At 45.6% G+C, this 23,142-nt stretch overlaps 1 protein-coding gene across 1 annotated transcript; it reads right to left on the bottom strand.

Moving 5' to 3' along the window:
- Positions 1-1,275: 1,275 nt before the first annotated feature.
- Positions 1,276-14,419, bottom strand: LOC139059565 (serine/Arginine-related protein 53-like). Its single transcript, XM_070537998.1, has 4 exons — positions 14,342-14,419; positions 13,362-13,603; positions 7,013-7,325; positions 1,276-1,365 (listed from the first exon to the last, which is right to left on the bottom strand). Exons 1-4 carry the CDS (start codon positions 14,417-14,419, stop codon positions 1,276-1,278), a joined length of 723 nt encoding a protein of 240 aa, XP_070394099.1.
- Positions 14,420-23,142: the final 8,723 nt, after the last annotated feature.

Genomic DNA, 23,142 nt, shown 5'->3' with positions numbered 1-23,142 from the left:
CATATCCTCTAGTACATAGGCAGTACCCCAACTTGCATACTTGTCAAGACAGCAGCCAACAGCCAGAACCCGTAAAAATGACTGGGTGGAGGGCAACGCAAACTTCGTTTTAATAATTATTTATATACTGACGGCTCGTAGGGTGCCAGTGTTATGTGTCAAGAAGTGGCCGGGCAGTTGTTAATGCGTTACCGGTGTAGCCGCTCTCGTCTCAGTGGACAGCCACTGCTGTGCAAAGGATGGGCGATGACAACAGTGGTGGTACAAGTAGCATAGAAGTCGTCACTCATTCGCAGATGCGAAAACGCATGTAGAGTGCCGCCCCACGAACACCGAAAGGATGGGTAAAACCTTCAGTCTAAGCAATGTTTCTAAAAAACGCGGCACATATAGGACCCGTTTTCATTAGATAGTGTTTCATTTTATCACAAAGTTTGCGCGACAGTGCTTTTTGCTGTAGGACGCGCCGTCATATTAGATTCTCCCAAACTCCCGGAGACAGCGAAAAAAAGAAAAGACACAATTGAAATACATAAGAAGAATACAAATTTGCGACGACAGGAGAACAAATGGAGCGAGAAACGTGAGTAGTCGCGTCTCTCTGAACAGGAAATAAATTGGGGAAGGAAAAAGTGGAACGAGGGATCAACGAAAGAAAGGTAATTTAGGAAAAGTAAAGATAGATTGAGATATGAGTGGACGGCCGCTGAACCATCACTGTCGGATAGCACCATCTGGTCAGAGAAGAGCAGTTCCGTTTAATTATTTCTTCAGGTCCTAGGCATCGCTGGCAGCCACACACACGCGAGATATGGCGCACGGTGACCACGACGAGCAAAACATCCGCGCCGGTACAGCCGCTGAAACTCCAGCCGCAAGATTGAATGCTTGGGCGAACATGCTAGAAAAAAAAAAGAAAGAATAAAGGCGAAAACAAACGCGCCTCGAAGCAATTAGTCGTCGGCTGCTTCTCGTCGTTTAGTTTTTCGCTTTCTTGCGGATTTAATTCAGCGCTTTCTCGCTATCGCCTGCGCTAGAAAAAGAGCATTACGACAGCACATGCTGCAATATGCAAGTATAAGTAGGAGGCGTTATAGCGGCAGCGAGATCAGGGGCCGAAATAAACCGGTGAAAAAAAAAATGTTATCGCCGCGCATAGAACATGCGCGCGGTGGTTCGGAGGCAGGATGAACAATGTGCGATGTCAGTGACGCCTGTTCTCGAAAGAGGCATTGTGCGTAGTGCCCTGACACGAGCGCCTTAAAACGAGCCCTGTCAATCCTTTCCTCCATTGTCCGCTGTCTTGTAAAGGCCGCAAGGTGCACCCCGGATCGCGCGACTTTTGCGGTGCATATGAGCGTGCGCCTGTTCAGGGTGATATGCAAATGAGTTTAACCAAAGCTGAGATATAGCGAAGCAAACGGCTCGTCAAAAAAAAAAAAAAGACTATCAGAAAGTGCTGCCTCTGCTACCGCTTTTTCATTGCCACATCCTCGAAGAATTCTATAGAAGCAAATTAATAGACCCAAAAACAAAATGCACCTGAGAAACGGGCAATTTAAGTGTGAGATCCATCGATTAAATCGTAGGTCCTTTTTTTATGATTTATTTGCCAGCATGTCTTCTCAAGCGCCACTGCAGTATTTTTTACTACTGAAACTGTATCTAGGGTTAAAGCTAATTTTGGAATTAGGGTATGCACATAATTACCTACCACAGAAATCAACTTACAGTAATCCAATTTCGACGTGTCATTGACACATAATTTATGTTCTTCCAAAAAAAAACATTTCATTTATGCAACATCGTTTGCGAGAAGAGGATTAAGTGGGGCAGTCGCAAGAATTGCTTCAACACTCGCTTATTGAACAATGCATCAGTGAATGGAAGATTCACGCTATCTCAGCCTCATGACGCAGGCATAGCAACAGGCAGACGAAGAAAAAGAAATCAAAGAGGCTAACCGAGGCCATGTCCGTATGACTACCCTGCACTGGAGGAACGGGAAAAGAAAAAGGGAAGATAAGAGAACGGAAATAACAAAGGAGCCCGCATCCTTAAGGCGCGGATATAGTGTGGCGTTTCCAGCGTGCCACGCAACAGCCGCGAAGTCGCATATGTCACGCCGGCAACGTCAAGATCACCGAAAATTTGGCCCATGTTTATTTAAACGCGGTAAACGTGGCCCGCAGCACCACAACGATCAGCTGTTGCAGCAGCGCATGCGCACACGTACGCAAAGATCGAGAGTTTTTTTTTTTGCGTTTGGCGAACTCGCCACCTTAGCGCAATTTCTTCAGTGCCGCCAAACTCTAGGCCAGCATGCTGCCGGCCAGCCAAGATAGCGCGCGTTGCACCCTGGTCTAGCGGCTCCGACGTGAGATATCTGTATGTAGGACCAAAGATGTTAACAGCAAGCTTTTGCTCGGGTGCTCCTATTTAAGTACATGTAAAAGGAGAATTCGTTTTTCTCGGCAACCATTGCACAAAATTTGATGAGGTTTCTTGCATTTATGACAAAAACTTAAATTCTAGTGACGGTTTGTTTCGAATTTTCGATTTAGGTCGTCAATATTTTATTAAAAATTGCCAACAAGTGCACATTTTCAGAAAACGAAACTATCCAGTTTACAACTCTTCAACTCGGCAATGAAAAGTGATTTCACAATTCTGTGAATTGCATCTAATAGTACATCTAAAGCGGACAAAATTGATATATTTCACATGAAACTAAAAAAATTTACTAATATGGAAATGCAAATTTTGCCGAACCCTAGTAAACAACGTAACAAATTCACGTAAGATAGAAATTGACATATATAATTTGTCCGCTTTGAATTATTTAATGGATGCCGTTTACAGAACCGCGATACCTCTTCTTCATGCAGAGCAATTTATTTTTAAACTTCGTGCTTCTATGTTTTTCGAGGAGGAGGAGGAAAAACTTTATTTGCTCTAATGGCGTAGAAATTAGCGGTGGCAGATGTGGTCGGCCATCTTCGCGGTCTTCTTCCCCATCTGCGCAGGGTCGACGCCCCTATTCCAGGGCACCACTGAGGGTGGCTACTCGGCGAGCGTGCCTTACTAGTCCATGCTGGACTTTCGGGTCGCTGCTGGAGAGCACCCTCTCCCACTGCTCCGCACTCGGGTCTTTTATTTGAAGGAATTGCTGATTCTGTACGCATTCCCATGTAACGTGATATAAGGTGGGCTTGGCGCCGCACCAGGGGCAAATGTCTCTATACTGGGTGGGAAACATCTTGCTTAGTGTGTTTAGGTTTGGATATGTTCCTGTTTGCAGCCTCCTCCAAGAGGTTGCTTCATGCTGATTTAGGCTGTTGTGGGGTGGAGGGTATTTGATTCGGACCCCCTTATAGTAATTCAATATGTCTGAGTAGCTTGGGTTGACTGGTATGGGTTCCTCAGGGTCGGTGCTTGTGGCCGCTCGGTTTGTGTGCTCTCGAGCTGCCTTGTCCGCCCTTAGGTTCCCTTCTATTCCAGCGTGTCCCGGTATCCAGAAAATTGTATGCCTGATTTTGTTGCTAGCCCTGCAGGAGCGGAGGATGTGAAGCGCTCTGCGTCCTATTCTGCCGTTCATGTAATTCCGACACGTAGTTTGCGAGTCGGTGAGTATTGTTAAAGACCGTTCGGATCGGTAGCCCTCCACTGCCGCTAGAGCTACGGCTATTTCCTCAGCTTCCGTTACCGAGCAGTCCTTCATTGACGCGCTGCTGATCTCTCTGTAGTCCTGGCTTATTACTATCGCAGCTGTCTTTACTATGTTTGTGCCTCTTTGCTTGGTGTATACTGCAGCATCTGTGTATACTGTTGTGTTTTTTGTGGCCAGGTACTTTTCGACGTATTTCGCCCTTGCGTCCCTTCGCGCCGTGTGGAGGTTTGGGTCCATGTTTTTGGGTAGGGGGCTAACAGTGAATGTTTTCCGATATTCATCAGGAATCCCCTCCGTTCTTTGGGTTTCTTTGATTGATTCCGCGAAGCCTAGCCTTATTAGCAGTTCCCTTCCCGTTTTGGTCTGCTGGAGTCTCATGAGCTGTGTGATACTTTGGGCTTCTTTTAGTTCTTCGAAGGTGTTGCTTAAACCAAGTGCCATTAGTTTCTCTGTCGATGTATTGTTCGGCAGATGAAGTGCTGTTTTGTACGCTTTGCGTAAAATTGTGTCCGCTTCTTGTATTTCCTGTTTGGTGCAGTTGAAGTACGGGAGTGAGTATGCGACCCTGCTGACCACCAGGTTGCCAACCAGCTTAAGTGTGTCTCCTTCTTTCATCCCATATCTCTTTTGTGACACCCGCGTGATCATGCGTGCTATTTGGGTTGTTGACTGCTTGAGTGTTTTCAGCGTGTGGGTGCAGCGCTGGTTGGATTGCACCCACATTCCAAGGACCCTGATTTGTTGGCTTTCCGGTATCGGCTGCCCCTTTAGCCATATGTTAAGGCTTTCTTTGCTTTTCTTGCCCCGTGTAATTCTCAGAAGCTCGGATTTCTCCGTGGAGCACTCAAGGCCTCTTTCCCCGACGTATTCTTCCACGCAAGTGGCTGCTTCTTGCAGATAGCTTTCTTTTTGGCACAGCGAGCCTTTAGTGGCCCAGATGGTGATGTCATCTGCATAAATGGCGTGTTTTATGCCTTCTATATTGCTTAGTTTATGCCCTAGGCCAATCATTGCGATGTTAAAGAGTATCGGGGAAATTACTGAACCTTGGGGTGTCCCCTTGTTTGGTGTGGCGAATTTTTGCGATCGAATCTCTCCCAAACCTATTGTTGCTGTTCTATTGGAAAGGAAGGCTTTGACGTATCCGTGTACTTTCTTCCCGCAGTCTACGCTGTTAAGGCCTTCCAGGATTGCCGCGTGGCTTAGATTATCAAAAGCTCCTTTTATGTCTAGTGCCATTAAAATGTGTTCTCCATTGTATGGTATGTTGCTGAGAACCTCATGTTTAATTTGGAGAAGGACATCCTGTGTCGAAAGCTTGGATCGGAAACCGAACATACTATGGGGGTATAGCTCGTTTTCCTCCATGCAATGTTGTAGTCTTTTTGTTACTATCCTCTCATATAATTTGCCTAAGCACGATGTGAGGGAGATTGGTCGTAAGTTTGTTACCTGTAGCTTTTTACCTGGTTTGGGAATCATTACAATCTCGGCGTGTTTCCATTCCTCTGGTACCGTTTCCGCAGCCCAGTGTTTGTTGAGGAAGGCGGTGAGTTGTTCCACCTGTTCGTCCCCTAGGTTTCGAATAAGTGAATTTCTGATTTTGTCCGCGCCCGCTGCTGTATTCTTTTTTACGCTTCTTATGGCCGCGTACACCTCTTCTTTTGTGATTGGCCTGTCCAGCAGCTCGTTTTCTTTCCCTTTGTATTGTTGTGTGTAGGCCGCCGGGTGGTCCGAAATTTCCGAAATGTCCGAAACATTTGACTCTGACCTGCTCTAGCAGTTCAGAGTCAGGTGCCTCGAATTGGTGTACCAGGCGGTGTATGGCCTTATTGTTTTCAGATTTTGTTTTTGTTGGGTCCAGGAGCGCCTTGAGTATGTGCCATGTTTTTGCCGTGCTAAGCGTTCCGTTTAGGGACTCACTAAACTGTTGCCAGTTTTGCCTAGTCAGCTGAGCCGCATACTCCTCCGCCACCTTGGTTATCTCTGCGATTTTCTTTTTGAGCTTCCTGTTTAGCCTTTGTTTTTTCCATCTTTTAGTGAGCCCGCGTCTTGCCTCCCATAGCTTGAGTAGTCGCGAGTCCACCTCAGGTATTTCCTCTGTTCTTTCTATTTCTTTGGTGTACTTGTCGAGCACGTCCCTGAGCTTGTTTCCCCAGCCTTCTAGGGACTCGATGTTTCCCTCTATAGTTTTGCATTCCTTCCTGAAGGCATTCCAATCTGTCACCTTGGTGGTGCCAATTTTGCGTTTTATTCTTCCGGTTGCCAATTGCGCTTTTAGGATGTAGTGATCGCTGCCCAGATTCTCCAGCAGGTTTTCCCATACCGCCTTGTCTGTTCCCCGGATGTATGTCAGGTCGGGGCATGTGTCGGAGCTTACGCTGTTACCTAGTCTGGTTGGCGTACTGTCGTCTGTTATGAAGGTGCAGCCGTACATATCTGCTGCTTCCTTAATTTGCATGCCTTTCTTGTCTGGTTTTTTGTAACCCCAAGTCAGATCTTTGGCGTTGAAATCTCCTACAATCACTAGGGCGTTTGTTTTGGCTAATTTGCTCGCTCCTGCAAAAAGTTTGCGGAAGTCGGCCTCTTTTTGACTCGGAGGACTATAGAGATTTATGACAAAGACACTGCTGTCTTTTCTTTTCTTTTTTGGAATGATTTCGACAATACCGTGGTCTATGTCTGTGTCGGCTATGCTGTCGTGTGCTATGGCGGTGAGGGATTTACTGATTAGTATTGCTGTGCGTTCTTTTTCATAGCACGTGTAGCCTTTTAGCGTTGGTGTGGTTTTCCCTTTCTCCTGTAGTGCTATGATATCTCGTGGGGTGAGTTGTGTGTTTATGTACTGTAGGAGTTGCCCTTGTTTTTTGCGATAGCCCCTGCAATTCCATTGCCAAATTTCTATTGTTTCGCATCTGGCCATGATTAGTCCTCGGTGTTAGACGCGTTGTAGTTTTCGAGGCCCTGTCTTCTTAGGTTGAATTTGTCTTTAGCTTGTTGTGAGATTTGTTGTTTGCGTTGGTTTCGGATCTCCTGATCCATTATTGCCATTTTCTGTTCTATTGCATTTGTTTTCTCTTGTATAAACGTCATAAATTTTCTCATTTGGTCTTCGAAAGATTCTGGTTGCTGTGGTTGTTGTTGTGGTGGAGTCTGCAGTCTAGGGGAACTACCTGTCCTTTGATCCTGCAGGGCTTTAATTAGCTCCTCCAACCGTCTTTCTAGCTGTTCTATGCGTTTGCGATATGCTTCGTTTTCCTTTCTAAGATTTTTAAGTTCCTCTCCATTATTATTATCTTTCCCCGAGTGCGGAGGTGGTGTTTTGGGTGGTCCCCAGCTCACCTTAGCGTTATCTTGGGTGTTCTTAATATATTGTTGTCCCCTGTGTTGCTGCTGCCCCCTCGTGGGCGGAGGCTGCAGTGGTGGGAAGGAGCTGTCCCTGGCTGGGTCTCTCGCCTGGCTCCTCGACTGGCTCCTCGACTGGCTCCTGGCTCGGCTCCTCGAGCGGCTCCGGCTGGCTCGATCGCCCTCCGAGCTCAGCCATCTGGGTCGGCGCCTGCGGCTGCGGCTTCGGCCTCGGCGTTGTTGCTGCTGCTGATGCGGTTGTTGGCGGCTGCGGAGCTCCTTGGTGTCCTTGAGGCGTCGCTGGCAGTCCCTGGTTCCGGTTAGGTTTAGTTGTGATTCCGGATCGTTTAGTTGTGATTCCTTGTCTGCAGACTGCAGTGAACTACAAGGTGCACTGCAGTCTGCAGACAAGGAATCACAACTATGGGCCGTCCAGCAGGCCCGGGGTGCGCTCGAGAAGCACAAGCCTCATGACCCACTACAAACGGGCTCAACTGGGCTAGTGCAGAGTAGGGCATAACCCCGGGTCGACGCTTGGCCAGCGTCACGACACGTTAAATCGTCGTTTGCCGGCACTTCATTAAAGTTATTCCTATCCTATCCTCCTTAACAAAATTCAGGCCTCAAATCGAAATTCCCCTTCCAGCAGTCACCAAAATGTAACTTTCTCTCTCAAATGCAACAAATTTCATTAAATATCTGCAAGGGCTATCGCAGAAAAGCGTTTCTGCGTTTTACATGTATTTAAATAGGCAGCGTCAGAGTTAGGCCCGAGCTAAAGCTTCCTCTTAAAGCAAATCTGCTCCGGTGGAAGCAGCTCCTGTCAAGTGCAGTCCCGTACCGTCCTACTAGGCGACATGAATCGCCACATACAGGTTTTAGATGGCTATACCGACAACAACTGATAGTCAGTGCTACAACTTTGTGAGCAACATAACTTCGCTATCGTGAATACAGGGTCTATGTGTGAAGGGGAGATCACGTGGGAAGTGGGAACCGGCAATCAACCATCGATTACTGCCTGATGACAGAAGGAATTCATGATCAGTTGGGAGAAATGGTCATTGATGAGGAAGGGTATACGGAGTTACAATAAACGCATCATTTTGAAAATGGGATATGTAGTTGGGAACGAGAGCAAGTAGTGCAAAATGGCCACACCAAATTTCAACGCTGACCAAATAACAAATATGGTCACTAGTGTCGAGGACGAACTTGGGAAATGGCCAAATAAAGAGTGGGAATATAATGAGCTTCTAAGTGTAATAACGACAGAATTTACGGGAAAAAAACATGTTCGTTGGAAAGGAAAAAAGAAACCGAAAAGCTGGTGGAACAGGGAGATGCGAGAAGCGATCGCCGAACGACAGAAAGCATCCCGAGAGTCGCAGCAGGATGAAGTAGCCAGTAAATGAGAAATATACAGGGAGAAAATAGTCCATGGTTCAAATATCGGTGCGTGCGTGCGCTTTTTTTTTTTTTTGTGTGTGTGTGTGTGTGTGTGTGTGTGTGTGTGTGTGTGTGTGTGTGTGTGTGTGTGTGTGTGTGTGTGTGTGTGTGTGTGTGTGTGTGTGTGTGTGTGTGTGTGTGTGTGTGTGTGTGTGTGTGTGCGTGTGCGTGTGCGTGTGAAAACTTTTAGTGTAATGAGGTCCAGAGGCACGACTTTTTAAGCCTAGGCGGGCCGCTCCCACGTTGGCACTGCCGGCCGAGCCCTTCAGCGACATCATGGGCCCTCTCGACGGCCCTTAGTTTGTCTTGAAACAATGGGCTTGGAATACTTTTTTCCCACTGCGTTCATTCTTAATCGAGGTTGGGGAGAGTCGCGGGACACCGCGCCAGCATATCTCTGATTCTAATGATGCCCTTACAATCGTTGCACTCCATCTTAATCCCTCTCTCTGGGTATATTTTATTAATGTGGTGCGGCGTGGGATATGTATCTGTTTGCAATAAGCGAAGTGACTGCCTGAGCCCTGTTCAGTTTTAAATGTGTCAATGGGAATAGCCTGCGTCCTAAATAGTAATGTTTGGTTATGTCATTGTAAGTTAATAAATGATCTCTCTATTTCATGGCTTGATGGTGAACGACTCGGTTGGGACTGTCACGGTTAGCGAGCCCTCGTGCCAAGTCATGAGCAACCTCATTGAGGTTTACCTGAGTCTCATCCACTTTCCCCATCTGCGCAGGAAGCCATCGGATTTCAGTTCTCACAATCCCAATGTTTTCTAAAAGTTTAGCTGCAACTCCAGCTACATAGCCTGTACCAAAACACTTTATAGCAGATTTCGAATCACTGTAAATGCAGGCCTACTTATTACTTCTGGTGGCTAGAGCAATTGCCGCTTGTTGCACCACCATGAGGTCCTTGGTAAAAATAGTGAGAGCGTCTTGCACCTTCCCTTGGTAATTCGATACAATGACCGTATATGTTTCTTTACCTCTCACCCAGGCGGCATCAAGGATAGGTGCCAGTTCGTTCTGCTGCTCTATTTCCTGCAAGAGTGCTTTAGCTCTTGCCTTTATCCTTTTGATATTATAATCTGGATGCATGTTTCTGGGGAGAGGGTTGGTTCTGATCTTATTCCTAACTTCAGTCCTAAATTCTACTTCAGCCTCTATTGGGCTCCTTGATCTATTCAGTTCTACGCCTATTGCCTGTAATACGTTCCTGCCAGCTCGCGTTTTTGTCAATTTTTCGTGTTGCGCTAGCTGTTGGGCCTCCGCGATTTTTTCCATTGTGATATCCACCCATAGACTCATGAGTTTGTCGGTTGCAGCGTTACTGGATATCCCTAGGGCTACTTTAACAAACTTCCTGAGCATTACATTAAGTTTGTTCAGTTCTGCCTGCTTCCATTTGAATAATGCAGCCACATAAGTGAAGTCACACAGAGCAAAGGCATGTATTGCCCCCAAAGCGTTGTCTTCTTCTAAGCCTCTGTGCCTATTGGTAATTCTCCTTAGTAACCCAACGACTTCATTTGTTTTATTCAAGATATGCTGTATTGTTCTATAGTTAGCATTGTTTTCTTCTATATGATACCCAAGAACCTTGATTTTTTCAGCTAACCTGATTGCAGATCCTTCATGAGTGCATAAGCACATTCTTGGCTCATCTTCCGGAATGTAGCCTCCTGGTTTACGACCTTTTCTGCGATGTTTAATGACCAAGAGTTCTGATTTGGCTGCCGAGCATTTCAACCCCATATCTTTCAGTGTGTTCTCTACAACGTATAAACTTTCCTGTAATCTGGTCTCTGTCTGTCCTACATTACTCTTGGCACTCCATATGGTTATGTCGTCGGCATATACCACATAATGTATACCCTCAATTTTCTCATGTTTTCTTGCAACCTTGGACATTGCTAAATTAAATAGCATGAGTGAGAGCACAGCCCTTTGTGGTGTGCGCCTATTTCCCGAATCCTTAGCTTCTAATTTAAGCTCTCCCAGCATGAGTTGTGCAGTTCTGTTTCTAAGAAAGTCCTTAATCATGTTAAAGAGTCTTTTTCCTAACCCCATCTCCGAGAGAACGCCAAGTATTGCCTTATGTTTTGTACGATCAAGAGCTTTTTCCACATCCAACCCCAAGAGAGCTTTCGTATGCACTGGGCTGGCCTGTATAAGTTGGTGTTTGAGCAGCAGCATAGCATCCCGAGTTGACAGCCCGGGACGAAAGCCGATCAAGTTGTATGGGAGGATGCCATACTGCTCAACGTATTTCATGACCCGATTTAGGATGACATGTTGCATAGCTTTGCCTAGACATGCCGTTAAGGAAATAGGATGGAGGTTGTCTAGAGTGAGTTTTCCCGGCTTTGATATGAGGGTAGTATTGGCCACCCTCCATTCCTCTGAGTATACTCCTTTTCTCCAACATTCATTGAAATGTTCAGTTAGATAAAAAAATTGATTCATCATCTAGATTTCTTAATATCTTGTTAGTTATCCCGTCAGGTCCAGCTGCCGATCTACCATTAAGACTGTGAAGAGCCGCCCTCACTTCCCTGTCAGTGAAGTCCCAGACAAGTTCTTCACATTTGCCTCCCGTATATTCGGGGCTCTCATCTGCTTCGTTTGGTTGCTGAAGTGGGAGATATTTGGCTGTGAGACTAGCCATGATATCCCTCTGTGTTTTCTCGTGGCTCTCCTGATAAAACAACTTAGCTGTAGCTGTTCTCTTGCTTGTCCTTGTTTCATTCTCGTTGAGCAAGTGCTTGAGGAGGTTCCAGCTACCTCCATGTTTGAGTCTACCATCAGCAGAGTTACAACTCTCATCCCACTGTTGCTTCACGAGGGCCTTCGAGTGATCATCGATTTTCTGTTTAATTGCGCTATTTCTTTCCTTAACCTTGTGTTAAGTCTGCATTTTTCATCTCTGCAATGTAGCCTGTTTGGCCTCAATCAGATGCGCCAGCCTGCTGTCCATAGCCTCACTATTTTCCTCTCTCTTGATTTCTTTAGTGGCCTGTTTGACGTCATCTCTGAGCTGGATGACCCATGTCTGAAGGAGCTCCTGCATGGCATCTAAAGGCCCCACTTTCCTTCTGTTCGCCCTGGTTTTCCTGAACTGATCCCAACCAGTGAATTTGAAAGTTCTAGTTTCCTGTTTCGGCATGCGTATGGTTATGCGTATAATGTAATAATCGCTGCCGAGATCCATGCTTGAATTTTCCCAATTGGCTCCTCTTGAGTTGTTTACAAATGTAAGATCTGGTGTGGAGTCCCTGCTTGTGGATGTGCCACAACGGGTGGGATACGCCGGATCAGTAATCAGGCTTATGCCCAAACTCTCATCCCACTGTTGCTTCACGAGGGCCTTCGAGTGATCATCGATTTTCTGTTTAATTGCGCTATTTCTTTCCTTAACCTTGTGTTAAGTCTGCATTTTTCATCTCTGCAATGTAGCCTGTTTGGCCTCAATCAGATGCGCCAGCCTGCTGTCCATAGCCTCACTATTTTCCTCTCTCTTGATTTCTTTAGTGGCCTGTTTGACGTCATCTCTGAGCTGGATGACCCATGTCTGAAGGAGCTCCTGCATGGCATCTAAAGGCCCCACTTTCCTTCTGTTCGCCCTGGTTTTCCTGAACTGATCCCAACCAGTGAATTTGAAAGTTCTAGTTTCCTGTTTCGGCATGCGTATGGTTATGCGTATGATGTAATAATCGCTGCCGAGATCCATGCTTGAATTTTCCCAATTGGCTCCTCTTGAGTTGTTTACAAATGTAAGATCTGGTGTGGAGTCCCTGCTTGTGGATGTGCCACAACGGGTGGGATACGCCGGATCAGTAATCAGGCTTATGCCCAAATCCGTGGTGACACTCCATAACTCCTCTGCCTTCTTTGTGTTTCAAGTGTATCCCGATGTGTGATAAGGAGAATTAAAGCCCCCTCCAATAACGAGCGGGGAGTTTTTGGCAACCGAAAGCACCTTGTTGAAGAGTGCTCTAAGCCTCTGTCTCATGTTGTTAGGACTGCTGTAAATATTCAAGCAACACAATGCTTTACGCCTTACCTCTGTTCCTTTTAAGTATTATCTCAACTAGAATAAAATCAAACCTGGAATGTCTAAGATAAATATCATGCTGAATGTATGACAATTTTTTCTCAATGAGGGTCACCAACCCCCTCCCCATTTTTTGACTCTACATATGGCTTTGTGCCCAGTAAGCATAATTTCGTCCGCTAAGGTTTCCTCGAGTATAATTAATTACCTCTGGCCTGGCCCCAGATGACCTGATCACCTGTCGCAGTGCTGCTGTCTTGTGTTGGAACCCACGACAATTCCATTGCCACGCGTTAAATCCATGATTACTGTTCATTGTTACTAGGTGAGGCTGCCTTTCTATTACCCGCTATTTTTTTCTCTTTTTAATGCCCCCCGACAATCCAGGAATGGACTTTATACTATCCGCCTCCGATGGCAGATACTTATTGTCGCCATCCACTCACGCCTAAATCTTCCTAAATCTTTCCTCCGCTGTAAGCCTCCATTTCCACAATTTGTCCACATTAAGGTTAGTCGCTTCCACTGTTTCTTTTATCGCTTTAATTGCCTCTTTTATTTCACTGAGGGCTGGGAATACTGAATCATCCTAGAAGCGCACCGCCCTCATTTTAGGGGCGGGGGAGCTGGATTTTCCTGAATCGTTGCTTTTGCTTACAAGTCTATCCATCTCTACTCTAGCAGGGCTCAATTTCTCTTTTTTGCGAAGCTCTACTACCTACATGGCAAATTCATAATTAGCTTTTCTTAAAAAGGTTACTTCTTTAATTAGTTGCTCTATTCTGCATCATTGTCACCAACCACAGCCACCGAGACGCCCCCAGCAACCCGCGCCATACCTTTCACTTTGTCCGCCCAGGTGGTTCCTAGCATCTTCTCGCCATGCATTGAGTCCCTTTGCACGAAGCGCACCTGCACTTCCCTTGACTTGGAGTGCCTTCTCTCCCTGGATAGTGAACGATGCCTGGATCAGGTGCGACTCCTGGAGCATGAGTGCTCCCTGTCCTCGGGGCGATGGGTGAGCGCCAGCTGTTGCGCCTCCGACTGCGCTCTTGTTGACGACCGAGTCCTGTTGCGCTCTCTTCGACGGAGTCGTACGACGTAAGTGATTTGAAATCTTTGCTTGCAAAACTTGTCACCGATTGGGTGACCGCCTTCACAAAATTTACACTTAGGTACACACACATGCTCATCTCCTGGCTTGCGAGTTCCACATCCCCTGCACTGAACAAAGTCAGGTGTCGGACACAAATCAGAGCGGTGCCCGACCCTTCGGCAGGTGAAGCAGACGTCGAATTGCTTCTTGTAAAGGTAGCATCTGACTAATGTGCATCCATATCTGACACAATTGGGCACTTTGAGTCCATGGAAAAGTACAATGACCGACCACGACGTCTTGATGCACTTGGCAGCCTTGTTATCATAGCTTTCGAGTCTCTAATGTCCACTCTTCGGATGACACCTTTGCATGTGGCATGTGGTGCCGCTTCGTAAGCATTTACTTCGTATTCCGCTTCCATGATCTTGAAGGACTTGATTCTAACGTACTTCGCTACATGTTCGGGCTTAGGTGTGCTGACTACGATGATATTTTGAGTGAAGTTCTGGCAGACACCTTCACGGGCCTCCTCTTCCGTTAGGCCGGATGCCTCGATGAGTGCAGAACCAATCGTGGTAGTGCTCACTTTGTTCAAATTGAGTCCTTATCGAGGTCGTATAATGATATTTCTGTGCTCTTCAGGCAGTTGGAATTACGCGGAAATGTGATCTTCTCATCCACACCTTTTGTCCTAGCTCGTGATCTTCAGCCAGCCACTACCTGCCAGCCGAAGTCGCCCTGGTCGTTGTTTCCTTCATTGTCAGCAAAAACTTCATCTTCCATGTTCGTATCCGCCATGCCGGCGGGCAGGAGGGCTTACTAGGCCCAACAAAAGCCCTACTCTTCACTAAGCATTATTCTCTGCCCAACCTTCAAGCATGGGCAGAGAATAATGATATTTTGGGAGAATTTCAGAATGGCTTCAGAATAAGTAGGCGTGTAGATGATAACTTATTTTTCTCTCACTCAATATGTTTAAATATCAAAAGTAGAAAGCAGACCGTTATATGTAGCCTTCTTAGACACCACAAGAGCGTATGACAACGTAGACCGCAAAATTTAGTGGGATATTCTGGAAGGGGAAGGCTTAGGTGGCGATTGTCTACAGCTTTTGAGAGAGATTTACCTAGAAAATACCATTTGCCTTGAATGGCAGGGGATGATGAGCGAGGAGAAAGTTCATATCAACAAAGGAATGAGGCACGGGTGCCCTTTATCCCCATTGCGGTTTATGATGCACATGGTGATGATGGAGAGGTCACTAGAAGGAAGTAATATCTGGTTTAATCTTTCATACAAACAGGCGGGTTCAGTAGTTGAGCAGCAGCTTCCAGGTTTATTTTACATGGACGACATTGCGTTGCTAGCAGGCAAGCAAAGTGATTTGCAACGTCGGGGTAATATCTGTGGACAAGAAGGCAACAATTTAGGTTTAAAATTTAGTGTTATAAAATCAGGTGTTATGGTATTGAATAAAAACAGTGAACAGACAGTGGCGATACAGGGCCAGGAAATTCCTCAGGTAATAGAATATAAATACCTTGGTATAGGGATAAAGAAAGGCAATAGATATATGGAAACAGGAAAAAACAATAACAGTGAAGGGGAAAAGAAATGTAGCCACAATGAAGCACATATTGCTTTGGGCATACAATAAGTACGAGGTTCTTTGAGGTATGTGGAAAGGTGTAATGGTTACAGGACTTACTTTTGAAAAGGCGGTTGTTTGCTTTATATCACGTTTACAATCAGGACTCGATGGGAACCAAAGGTTAATGGGACGCCTCGCATTGGGTGCTCACGGGAAGACTACAAACGAAACTGTGCAGGGCGATATGGGCTGGACAAGTTTTAAAGTGAGGCAAGCTCGAAGTAAAATTGAGCATGAAGAACGATTGAGGAATATGGAAGAAAGTAAATGGGCTGGGAGAGTGTTGAGGTATCTGTACAGGAAAAACATTTTGGAGGAAAAGAACTAGGAAGCTTAACAGCAACTATGCGGTCTTTAGGGTGGACAACACACCAACAATGAACGTCAAGAGGAAAGTCAGAGAGGCTGAAATAATCTCATGGGTGGCGGCAATGGAAAAGAAACCTGCCATGAGTAGCTACTTAAAAAGAAAAAACGAAATCAGGAAAGAACAATTTGTGATAATTCAAAGGGAAGCTCATTACTCTTCGAAGCGAGGTCAGAATGTCTTAGAACGCCCGCATAAAATTAGCCTATAAAAAAAGCTCCTGAGTCCATCCAAAACCACCCTATTAGGTTTGTCTTCTCAGATTATTCTCACTAATTTAGTGTTAGACGCAATACTTCTGCGGAAACCCGCTAGGTGGAGAGAAGTCATTAATAAAGGGAAAATCAGACATCCGCCCATTCGTAGAAATTCCTACAAAGGAAACCCATACGGGTTCCTCAAAAGAAAAGCTTCTCAGTTGGAGAAAAATTTGTCCCGGGCCAAGACGAATTTTACTTCAACTGCGAAGCTTTTCTTTTGAGGAACCCGTATGGGTTTCCTTTGTAGCAATTGCTACGGATGGGTGGATGTCTGATTTTTCCTTTATTATTCTAGTATTACTGAAATAAAACATAGAGCTAACTTTCCCAGTATTGAGTCACACAGGAAAGTAGCGCGCTTGTTCCTCTACCATAAGTTTTATCACTCGTCTCTTGCTCGCTTAATAATCATACCTGCTCATCGCCTTTCGCTCCGCAACAGTCATTCTAAAGCTGTATACCCACCTGCTGCGCGCACTACTGTGCATCTCAACTCATTTTTCATTATAACGGCGAATGACTGGAATCACCTGCCCACTGACCCTAGGCACCACTCCCATCCTAGCCACTTCAAATCATTCATCGAAGACCTCGCAGAAATGTAACAAGGCAACCCTCATGTGAAACCATGCACCAGGGGCATTGGAGGTATACATAAATGAATAAATAAACTAAATGTTAGTCTACAACAACAAACTCATAAAGCTACCCTCGTCTCATGAGCACGTAGCTCAAACATTGGATATTCCATGCCAGGAAGCTCGAAGCAGTGAAGCCATGTACAAAGCCGCTGCATTTATCAAAAAAAAGATCGAAAAAAGAAAACGACAAAAAAACATATTTTGTAATTAGCTTATCAAGGAATCCGACTTATGCATTAATGTGGTGTTCATTACAGATTACATGGTGCATATGGGCTTCTTTAATAGGAGTAGAACATAGGCTACATTAATGAAGGGAGAGAGATGATGAGGGAAAGGGGGATGTTAACAGAGATGCAGCCGGGGCACGGAGGCAACATGCCAAAGCCCACACCCGCCGTGGTTGCTCAGTGGCTATGGTGTTGGGCTGCTGAGCACGAGGTCGCGGGATCGAATCCCGGCCACGGCGGCCGCATTTCGATGGGGGCGAAATGCGAAAACACCCGTGTGCTTAGATTTAGGTGCACGTTAAAGAACCCCAGGTGGTCAAAATTTCCGGAGTCCTCCACTACGGCGTGCCTCATAATCAGAAAGTGGTTTTGGCACGTAAAACCCCAAATATTATTATTATTATGCCAAAGCCCCATTGCTCGAAAGGGGGAGCAAACTGCAGAAGTGCTGCAACAAGACTCTAGTAAGAAGTGCGCTGGACAGCCGCCTTCAAAGCAAGCTCAGAGGGCTGCGTTTTAATTCTGACCTGCACTATGTTTGGCAGCCCCTATGTCGTCTGCACCTGTTGCCTGTCCTCGTGGTCTCTTTTGGAAGGGGGAAGAAGAGAGGAACTGAAACAAAGTAGAACAAGGTTTTCTTCTTTATTTTACTTAGCTCCCCCGGCGACAGTGTTCTTCGTGTAATTGAAAGCTTTTAGAAAAGAAAGACTGCCTTAAAATGTAATTTCTTCTTGCTCCTCCCGAGCATATTCGCGCCTTTTTATAAAGGAACACAGGGCACTCTTTGCTCATGAATTTTAATCACTGCCCTCTTTAGGACCAACAAAAAAACCATCAGAGCCTATGTTTCAGGAAAAAGTTAAAGAAACTATGCGCAAACAATTTCTTTTCAGAAATTTGAAACTGTCCCATTTTAACGGGAAGATAAAAAAAGCGAGAAACGAAGCATGTTACATTATACGCGACAAGTAGCGCCGGCACAGACGAGAAGACAGAAGAGCACTACAAAAGAAAGTAAGGGATACGACGACGGTAGCTTGAGCGTCAGTGAATAGAGTGGCCAGTATTAAAGAAACTGAAGAATTAAAATGATTTCTCTTGCCCGTCTCCATCGCTTGATTCAGAAGAACGAAGTGTAGCGCTAATCTCATGCTGGTAAGTCTGCCTTCACAGATTCGCTGAAGAGATAACAATGCCAAGTTCAGAGGAATGTTCCTTTGCGAAGTTAAATATTAAATGGTCGGACAGTGGATATGTTTCTAAGAACAGTTGTGGATTAGTGCCTGCTGGAAAGGCGATCAATTGAAGTGGCACTTTCGTTCACGATGCTTAGTTACCCAAATTTATATGCTGGTTTTACACTTACAGTTCTTCTTTTAATATGATCGTGCCAGGGCCATACATATCTTTTTTCATATTTATATTGTTTGAATTAAAGAAAGCTGCGTCACGTATGTCATTTCTCAGACGCATGCTCCGTTGGGTTCTTCAAATATTTAAAAAAAGTTACCGTCTGAAAAAGTCAGGAATATACGGTGTCGCAGAAAGAGGATTATAAATTCTGGCGTTTTAAAGAATTCACAGCTTTGCACGAAAAACAAAGCATCGGTTGTGACAGCAAACTAGTGGACAGCTATACGAAAGGAGGATAGTAGCTTTATCGGCCATGTAAACTTGTACACATAGGCACACTAACCGAATTAATAAACATGGTGTCAAGCACGCCCAAGTTAAATAAACACATCTCCCTCAATGATCGCGGAAACTCGCTGCCGAACCAGTGGAGTGAGGAAGCGAGGCAGCAGCAGCGAGCGAATTGGCCTTCGTGATGCGTCTCGCATCAGCGTGAACTAAGCCGCGAAATACAGCGCGCGGCTGACTCTGTCACCGTCGCAGATGGCTTTCCAAATACGGTGGCCTGGGCGGGCGCGCGCGGCCGCCTGGGTCGGCCGCAGTAGAACGCCCCCCTCCCCCCCCTCCCCCCCTTCCTTACCCTCACCCCGAAGCCTTGCGCATAACGGAAGACGTCACGTTGCCTACTCGCTTTCCTCGTTTGCGTGCGCGGGATTGAGCCTCGATCAGCTGCTCGCTCTCGCACGCACTCACATACACAGCATACGGCAACGATTTTACCGCCCTTGGACTTTACACGGAAACTCACGCCAACGGCAGAAATGGGCCTGGGGTGTCCATATAGTTGAATAAGAAAGGAAAGCAGAAGAGATTAGTCAGTTGTGGGGAGGGCTTTTTTTTTTCTCTCAGAAAGGCGCAGGAAATAGCGAAAACAAAAAGAGTAATTTATGAGCTTACTCAATGTACCCAGTGTATGAAGAAAATCTGAGGTTTCCACGTCGTATGTAATGCCTGGGATGTTAGCTGAAGTGATCCGAATGGTATGTCGGAAGTCAGTTGCACCACTAAGAGGAAATTTGTTTTGACTCCTTCAAGTTGATTTTTGGTTTGCTGCATCATGTATTTATTTAGCGTCCTAAGCAACCACCGTGATAGTCAGGAACGTACCTATGACTCTCTTGTATTTCTTTAAACAAGCTCAATCAGCTAGATCCTGAAAGCAAGCTGACCTATCCAGGAACGTTCAACTAGTGCCGTAGCATCAGCATGCCACATACCGTACATTAAAAATGCGCAGAAGTTACAGTAACACATAAGGAGATGCTTCATTCACGTACAAAATTAAGAATACGTCAGGAAGAACTGTCAGAGAGTTTAAATACTTTGGAGTATTTGCTAACTTCAAAGCAAGCTGAGTCATGTAAGGATGAAATCTCAGTAGCTTTATGGAAATTTCACCTGTTGCGCCATTGGTTTAAAGGCTGTGCAACAAAAACGAACGTGTACCGTACATGGTCGCTTCGTCTACTTGCAAACTTGCGGGATAAATAAACTTGCAGCTTACATATCAATATGGCTAAAAATTCTTAGACGCGCCCCTTTCTCATCCTTCAATTTCGTAAGTGGGATGTGCACTCGACAAGAATGTTTATGATGCTTGTTGTTATATCTTGTTTGTGGAGCCTCGCCAATGGGTCAAAGAACCTGACACATTTGAGCGCTAATGGTAGCATAGCCTTCTATCTACAGTGAATGGCGTCACTCGCTGGAACATTATGACGTTAATGTTTCGCAGCGCAGTATAGAAGCTATTCATAAGATTGATCGATTTGCAACGGTGTGTTAAAGGAAGAGCAAGTGACTCCTCAAACAATTACGAATATCAGTTCTTCTATATCAGGAATGTGGCTCACCTTCCGGCCTTGACTAAGCAACTAAGCACGCACGGCTTCTCACGGAAACCACGTGGCGGCATTTGTTCACATCATCAAATTTTTTTAGCGGCTGTTTGACAGTACGAATTCAAGCACTGAAAACACAGTCACGAAACACGATATGACCGTAAAGGAATTACGCAGCACGCACGCTAACGCTGATCCATCTTAGCACATTGGCTGCTGCTTCATACTTGTTTTCATGTCGACAATAGTTGCCTACATATTGGAGATTAATGTTAGAAAAGAAGTGCATGGAGCCACAAATCGCCGTTAAAGTCCTCATTCCTTAGAATGTGCAAAAAACCCGCGTTACATATACTGAAATACACGCATATAACGAATTCTTTCGCTTTTTGTCAAAATTTTCGGTCACAGAAAGTGCCTCTCGTCACATTCGAATTCGTGACACAAATATGACGCAGCTTTCTTTTTCTTTTATTTATTTTCTCTAGCACTTCCTACTGCAGTGAGCTAAACCACTGTGCATTTCGCGCCGCCTTTCTTCTCATGATTTAGAATGCTGTTAGTGCCACATCAAGGTCAGTGCGGTGTACTAATCGCTACCTTGAGCAAGCTGTTCGGCGTTGTTGTGCAGGTGCGTCCGGCGATTGAGCATTCTTCAAAGTCTTGCAGTGTATCCCTGTGCATAACGAGAAAAGTTATGCCATGTTCAATCATGCCACGGGTATTTCTGAGGCACTGCCTGTCTAATTAGCCTTGATGGATGTCACAGAGGGCGATGACTACGCCGCTCTTGCCAACAGCGACAACGGCATCAGCACTCGTCTTTTAACATTCTCTTGTGGCAGCAGTTCGCCGTAGCGATGATTAAAGCCCCATGGGCAAACGCTGTTGTGCCACGTTTGCTGTTTCATTGCGGCATCACTTCGTGTTAACCTAATATATTTCATCTTATTCAGAGCGACTGGAAGTCATCCCTCAAGTTAAATTCGGGATCGCCTTATTTAGGTGCAAATACAGTAAATTAGGATATGTGAGTTCTTACGAAAATGACAATTACTTTTGATCATAAATGCGTTTCACACTTTGAATCGAAAGGATTTTGTGGAAAACTTTTGTGTAATGAAACCGACAGAGAACCGTCTAAAAATGTTCGGGGCACATTTGTTGCTCTTTCTGCATATGTCAGCGCGCAAAGAAGTCACCAACCTAACTTTTTCCTGTCAATATAAGTAATCTTGAAATGCAATGCGCACGTAGCAGGGCCACATTATTTTCGGTCACAATCTGCGTTGTAAGAATCTGAGGCGGAATCCACTAAGCTGCGCTGTTCGTACGCATTTTCCTACCGAAAACGTTATTACGCTAAGATAAGCGTGCGTCCGAAGTAGCAGCGCATTTATAGCGTTGTATGAGAGGGAGGAGGAAGTGAAACTGGGAATAAACGACAAGAAATCAAAGGAGCAAAGGCAACTGAGAGCGTGATCGCACATCATGCGTCTGCAGTTGAGGCTATATCTTAATGGGAAATCCCTACACACACTTATTCGACAGCTTCCTTTTCCGGGCACCTGATACAGCACCGACAAGCACAACGACGCTCGCACGTTCTCCGCACCGTCGTTAAAAGAATGGCAGTGGAAGTGTCACGCATTCTTCTCTCATTCCTGCGATACCCAGAACTTATAGACACATGGTGGCATATTTGGTGCAGGAAAAGATAATCAGCAAAGCAATAGCCAGCCAAGTCTGCAAGGCTAACACCGCCTGTAGCTACATCATCATCATCATCATCATCATCATCATCATCATCATCATCATCACCACCACATCACAAGCCGACTAAATGTCTTTATTCTATGCTAATTACTGAAAGGCAAAATAGAAAGCTCCATAATAATAGTTCATATAGGTCTTCAAGGAAAGGCGGCCAGCACCCGCGCGTTCATTGGTAGGGTATGTGATCGCGCTGCACATGGTTGCAGGTGCGGTTATAATGCCGCGCGTAGGCTCAATATCAGCTCCCTCGGCAGCCGGTATCGTCTAAAGGGTTGGTCGACGAGGCAGTCGAGCGCCAACCGACGACGAAACGAGCCCTCCCTTCACATAGGATCCCTGTTGAGGGCACGGAGGGTAATGAAAGTAGCCCTAAAAGAGACATGCAGAAACAAGGCGTGGCTTCTGACACCCTCAATTTATGGCAGAAAACTTCAATCCGTAACATCCGCACGTGCAAGTTTCAATGTCTGTCACACTTTGACATCGTATCAGCGTTCATCGCTTCTTCTTTGCTTCTCCTCAGCTGATAAATCATGATGATGTCTCGCACCAGGTCGAGAGCTTCTATTGCATGTTCAAGCGGCCGCATTCCGACAAATACTAAATGCAAAAACGCGCGTATGCTTCAAGTTTGAAGACCGGTAATAAATCATAGGATGATGACGTCATGGTCTGCAGCCCCTAACTACGTTGGTTGTCATAGCCTAAGTGGCAATTCACAGAAGCCAAGGCTAATAAGTCAACACCACCTCAATTATCAGCGCCAACGCTGCCATAAACTTACCCGCCTCATAGCAACACACGTTCAAGTGCACGTCAGAATACTGCATAGCAGCGTACACGAAGCACATAACGGTTCAACAATATGGCTAGTATCGGATTAGATCTGTTCAAGTCGTTGATCTTGTACTTTATTCAGAGCAGTCGTTGCCCATATAGTACGAGGACAACGTGTGGTACGGAGTGTCCCAACAATGACAGACACCGTTCTCTAAACTCCGGACTCGCAATGCAAAGCGAATTATGACTCAAGAGCAACAGTGCGTTAAAATTCCGGGCGAATTTTGGATGTTATAAAATGACATCAGCCTATTTTTCATGTTCATAGCAGGACGAAGGCCTCTCCCAGCGATCTTTTAACCCTGGACTGCGCCAGGTAATCCCATGTTATGCCTGAAAATTCCCAGAACGACGACCACAGTCGTCCTCCAACAAGGTCAGCACCCATCGTGCCTCCTTACCATCGGGCTTCATACCCTGAGCGCTTTCAACCTCAGCTTTCTGGTGTTTAAAACAACCTCAAGTGCGTCTCATAGTTTCAGGGATAAGAAATAGGACCGGC

This window comes from Dermacentor albipictus, chromosome 4 (genome assembly GCF_038994185.2).
Source record: "Dermacentor albipictus isolate Rhodes 1998 colony chromosome 4, USDA_Dalb.pri_finalv2, whole genome shotgun sequence".
Taxonomy (NCBI): domain Eukaryota; kingdom Metazoa; phylum Arthropoda; class Arachnida; order Ixodida; family Ixodidae; genus Dermacentor; species Dermacentor albipictus.
This window is presented reverse-complemented; position numbering and strand designations above follow the sequence as displayed.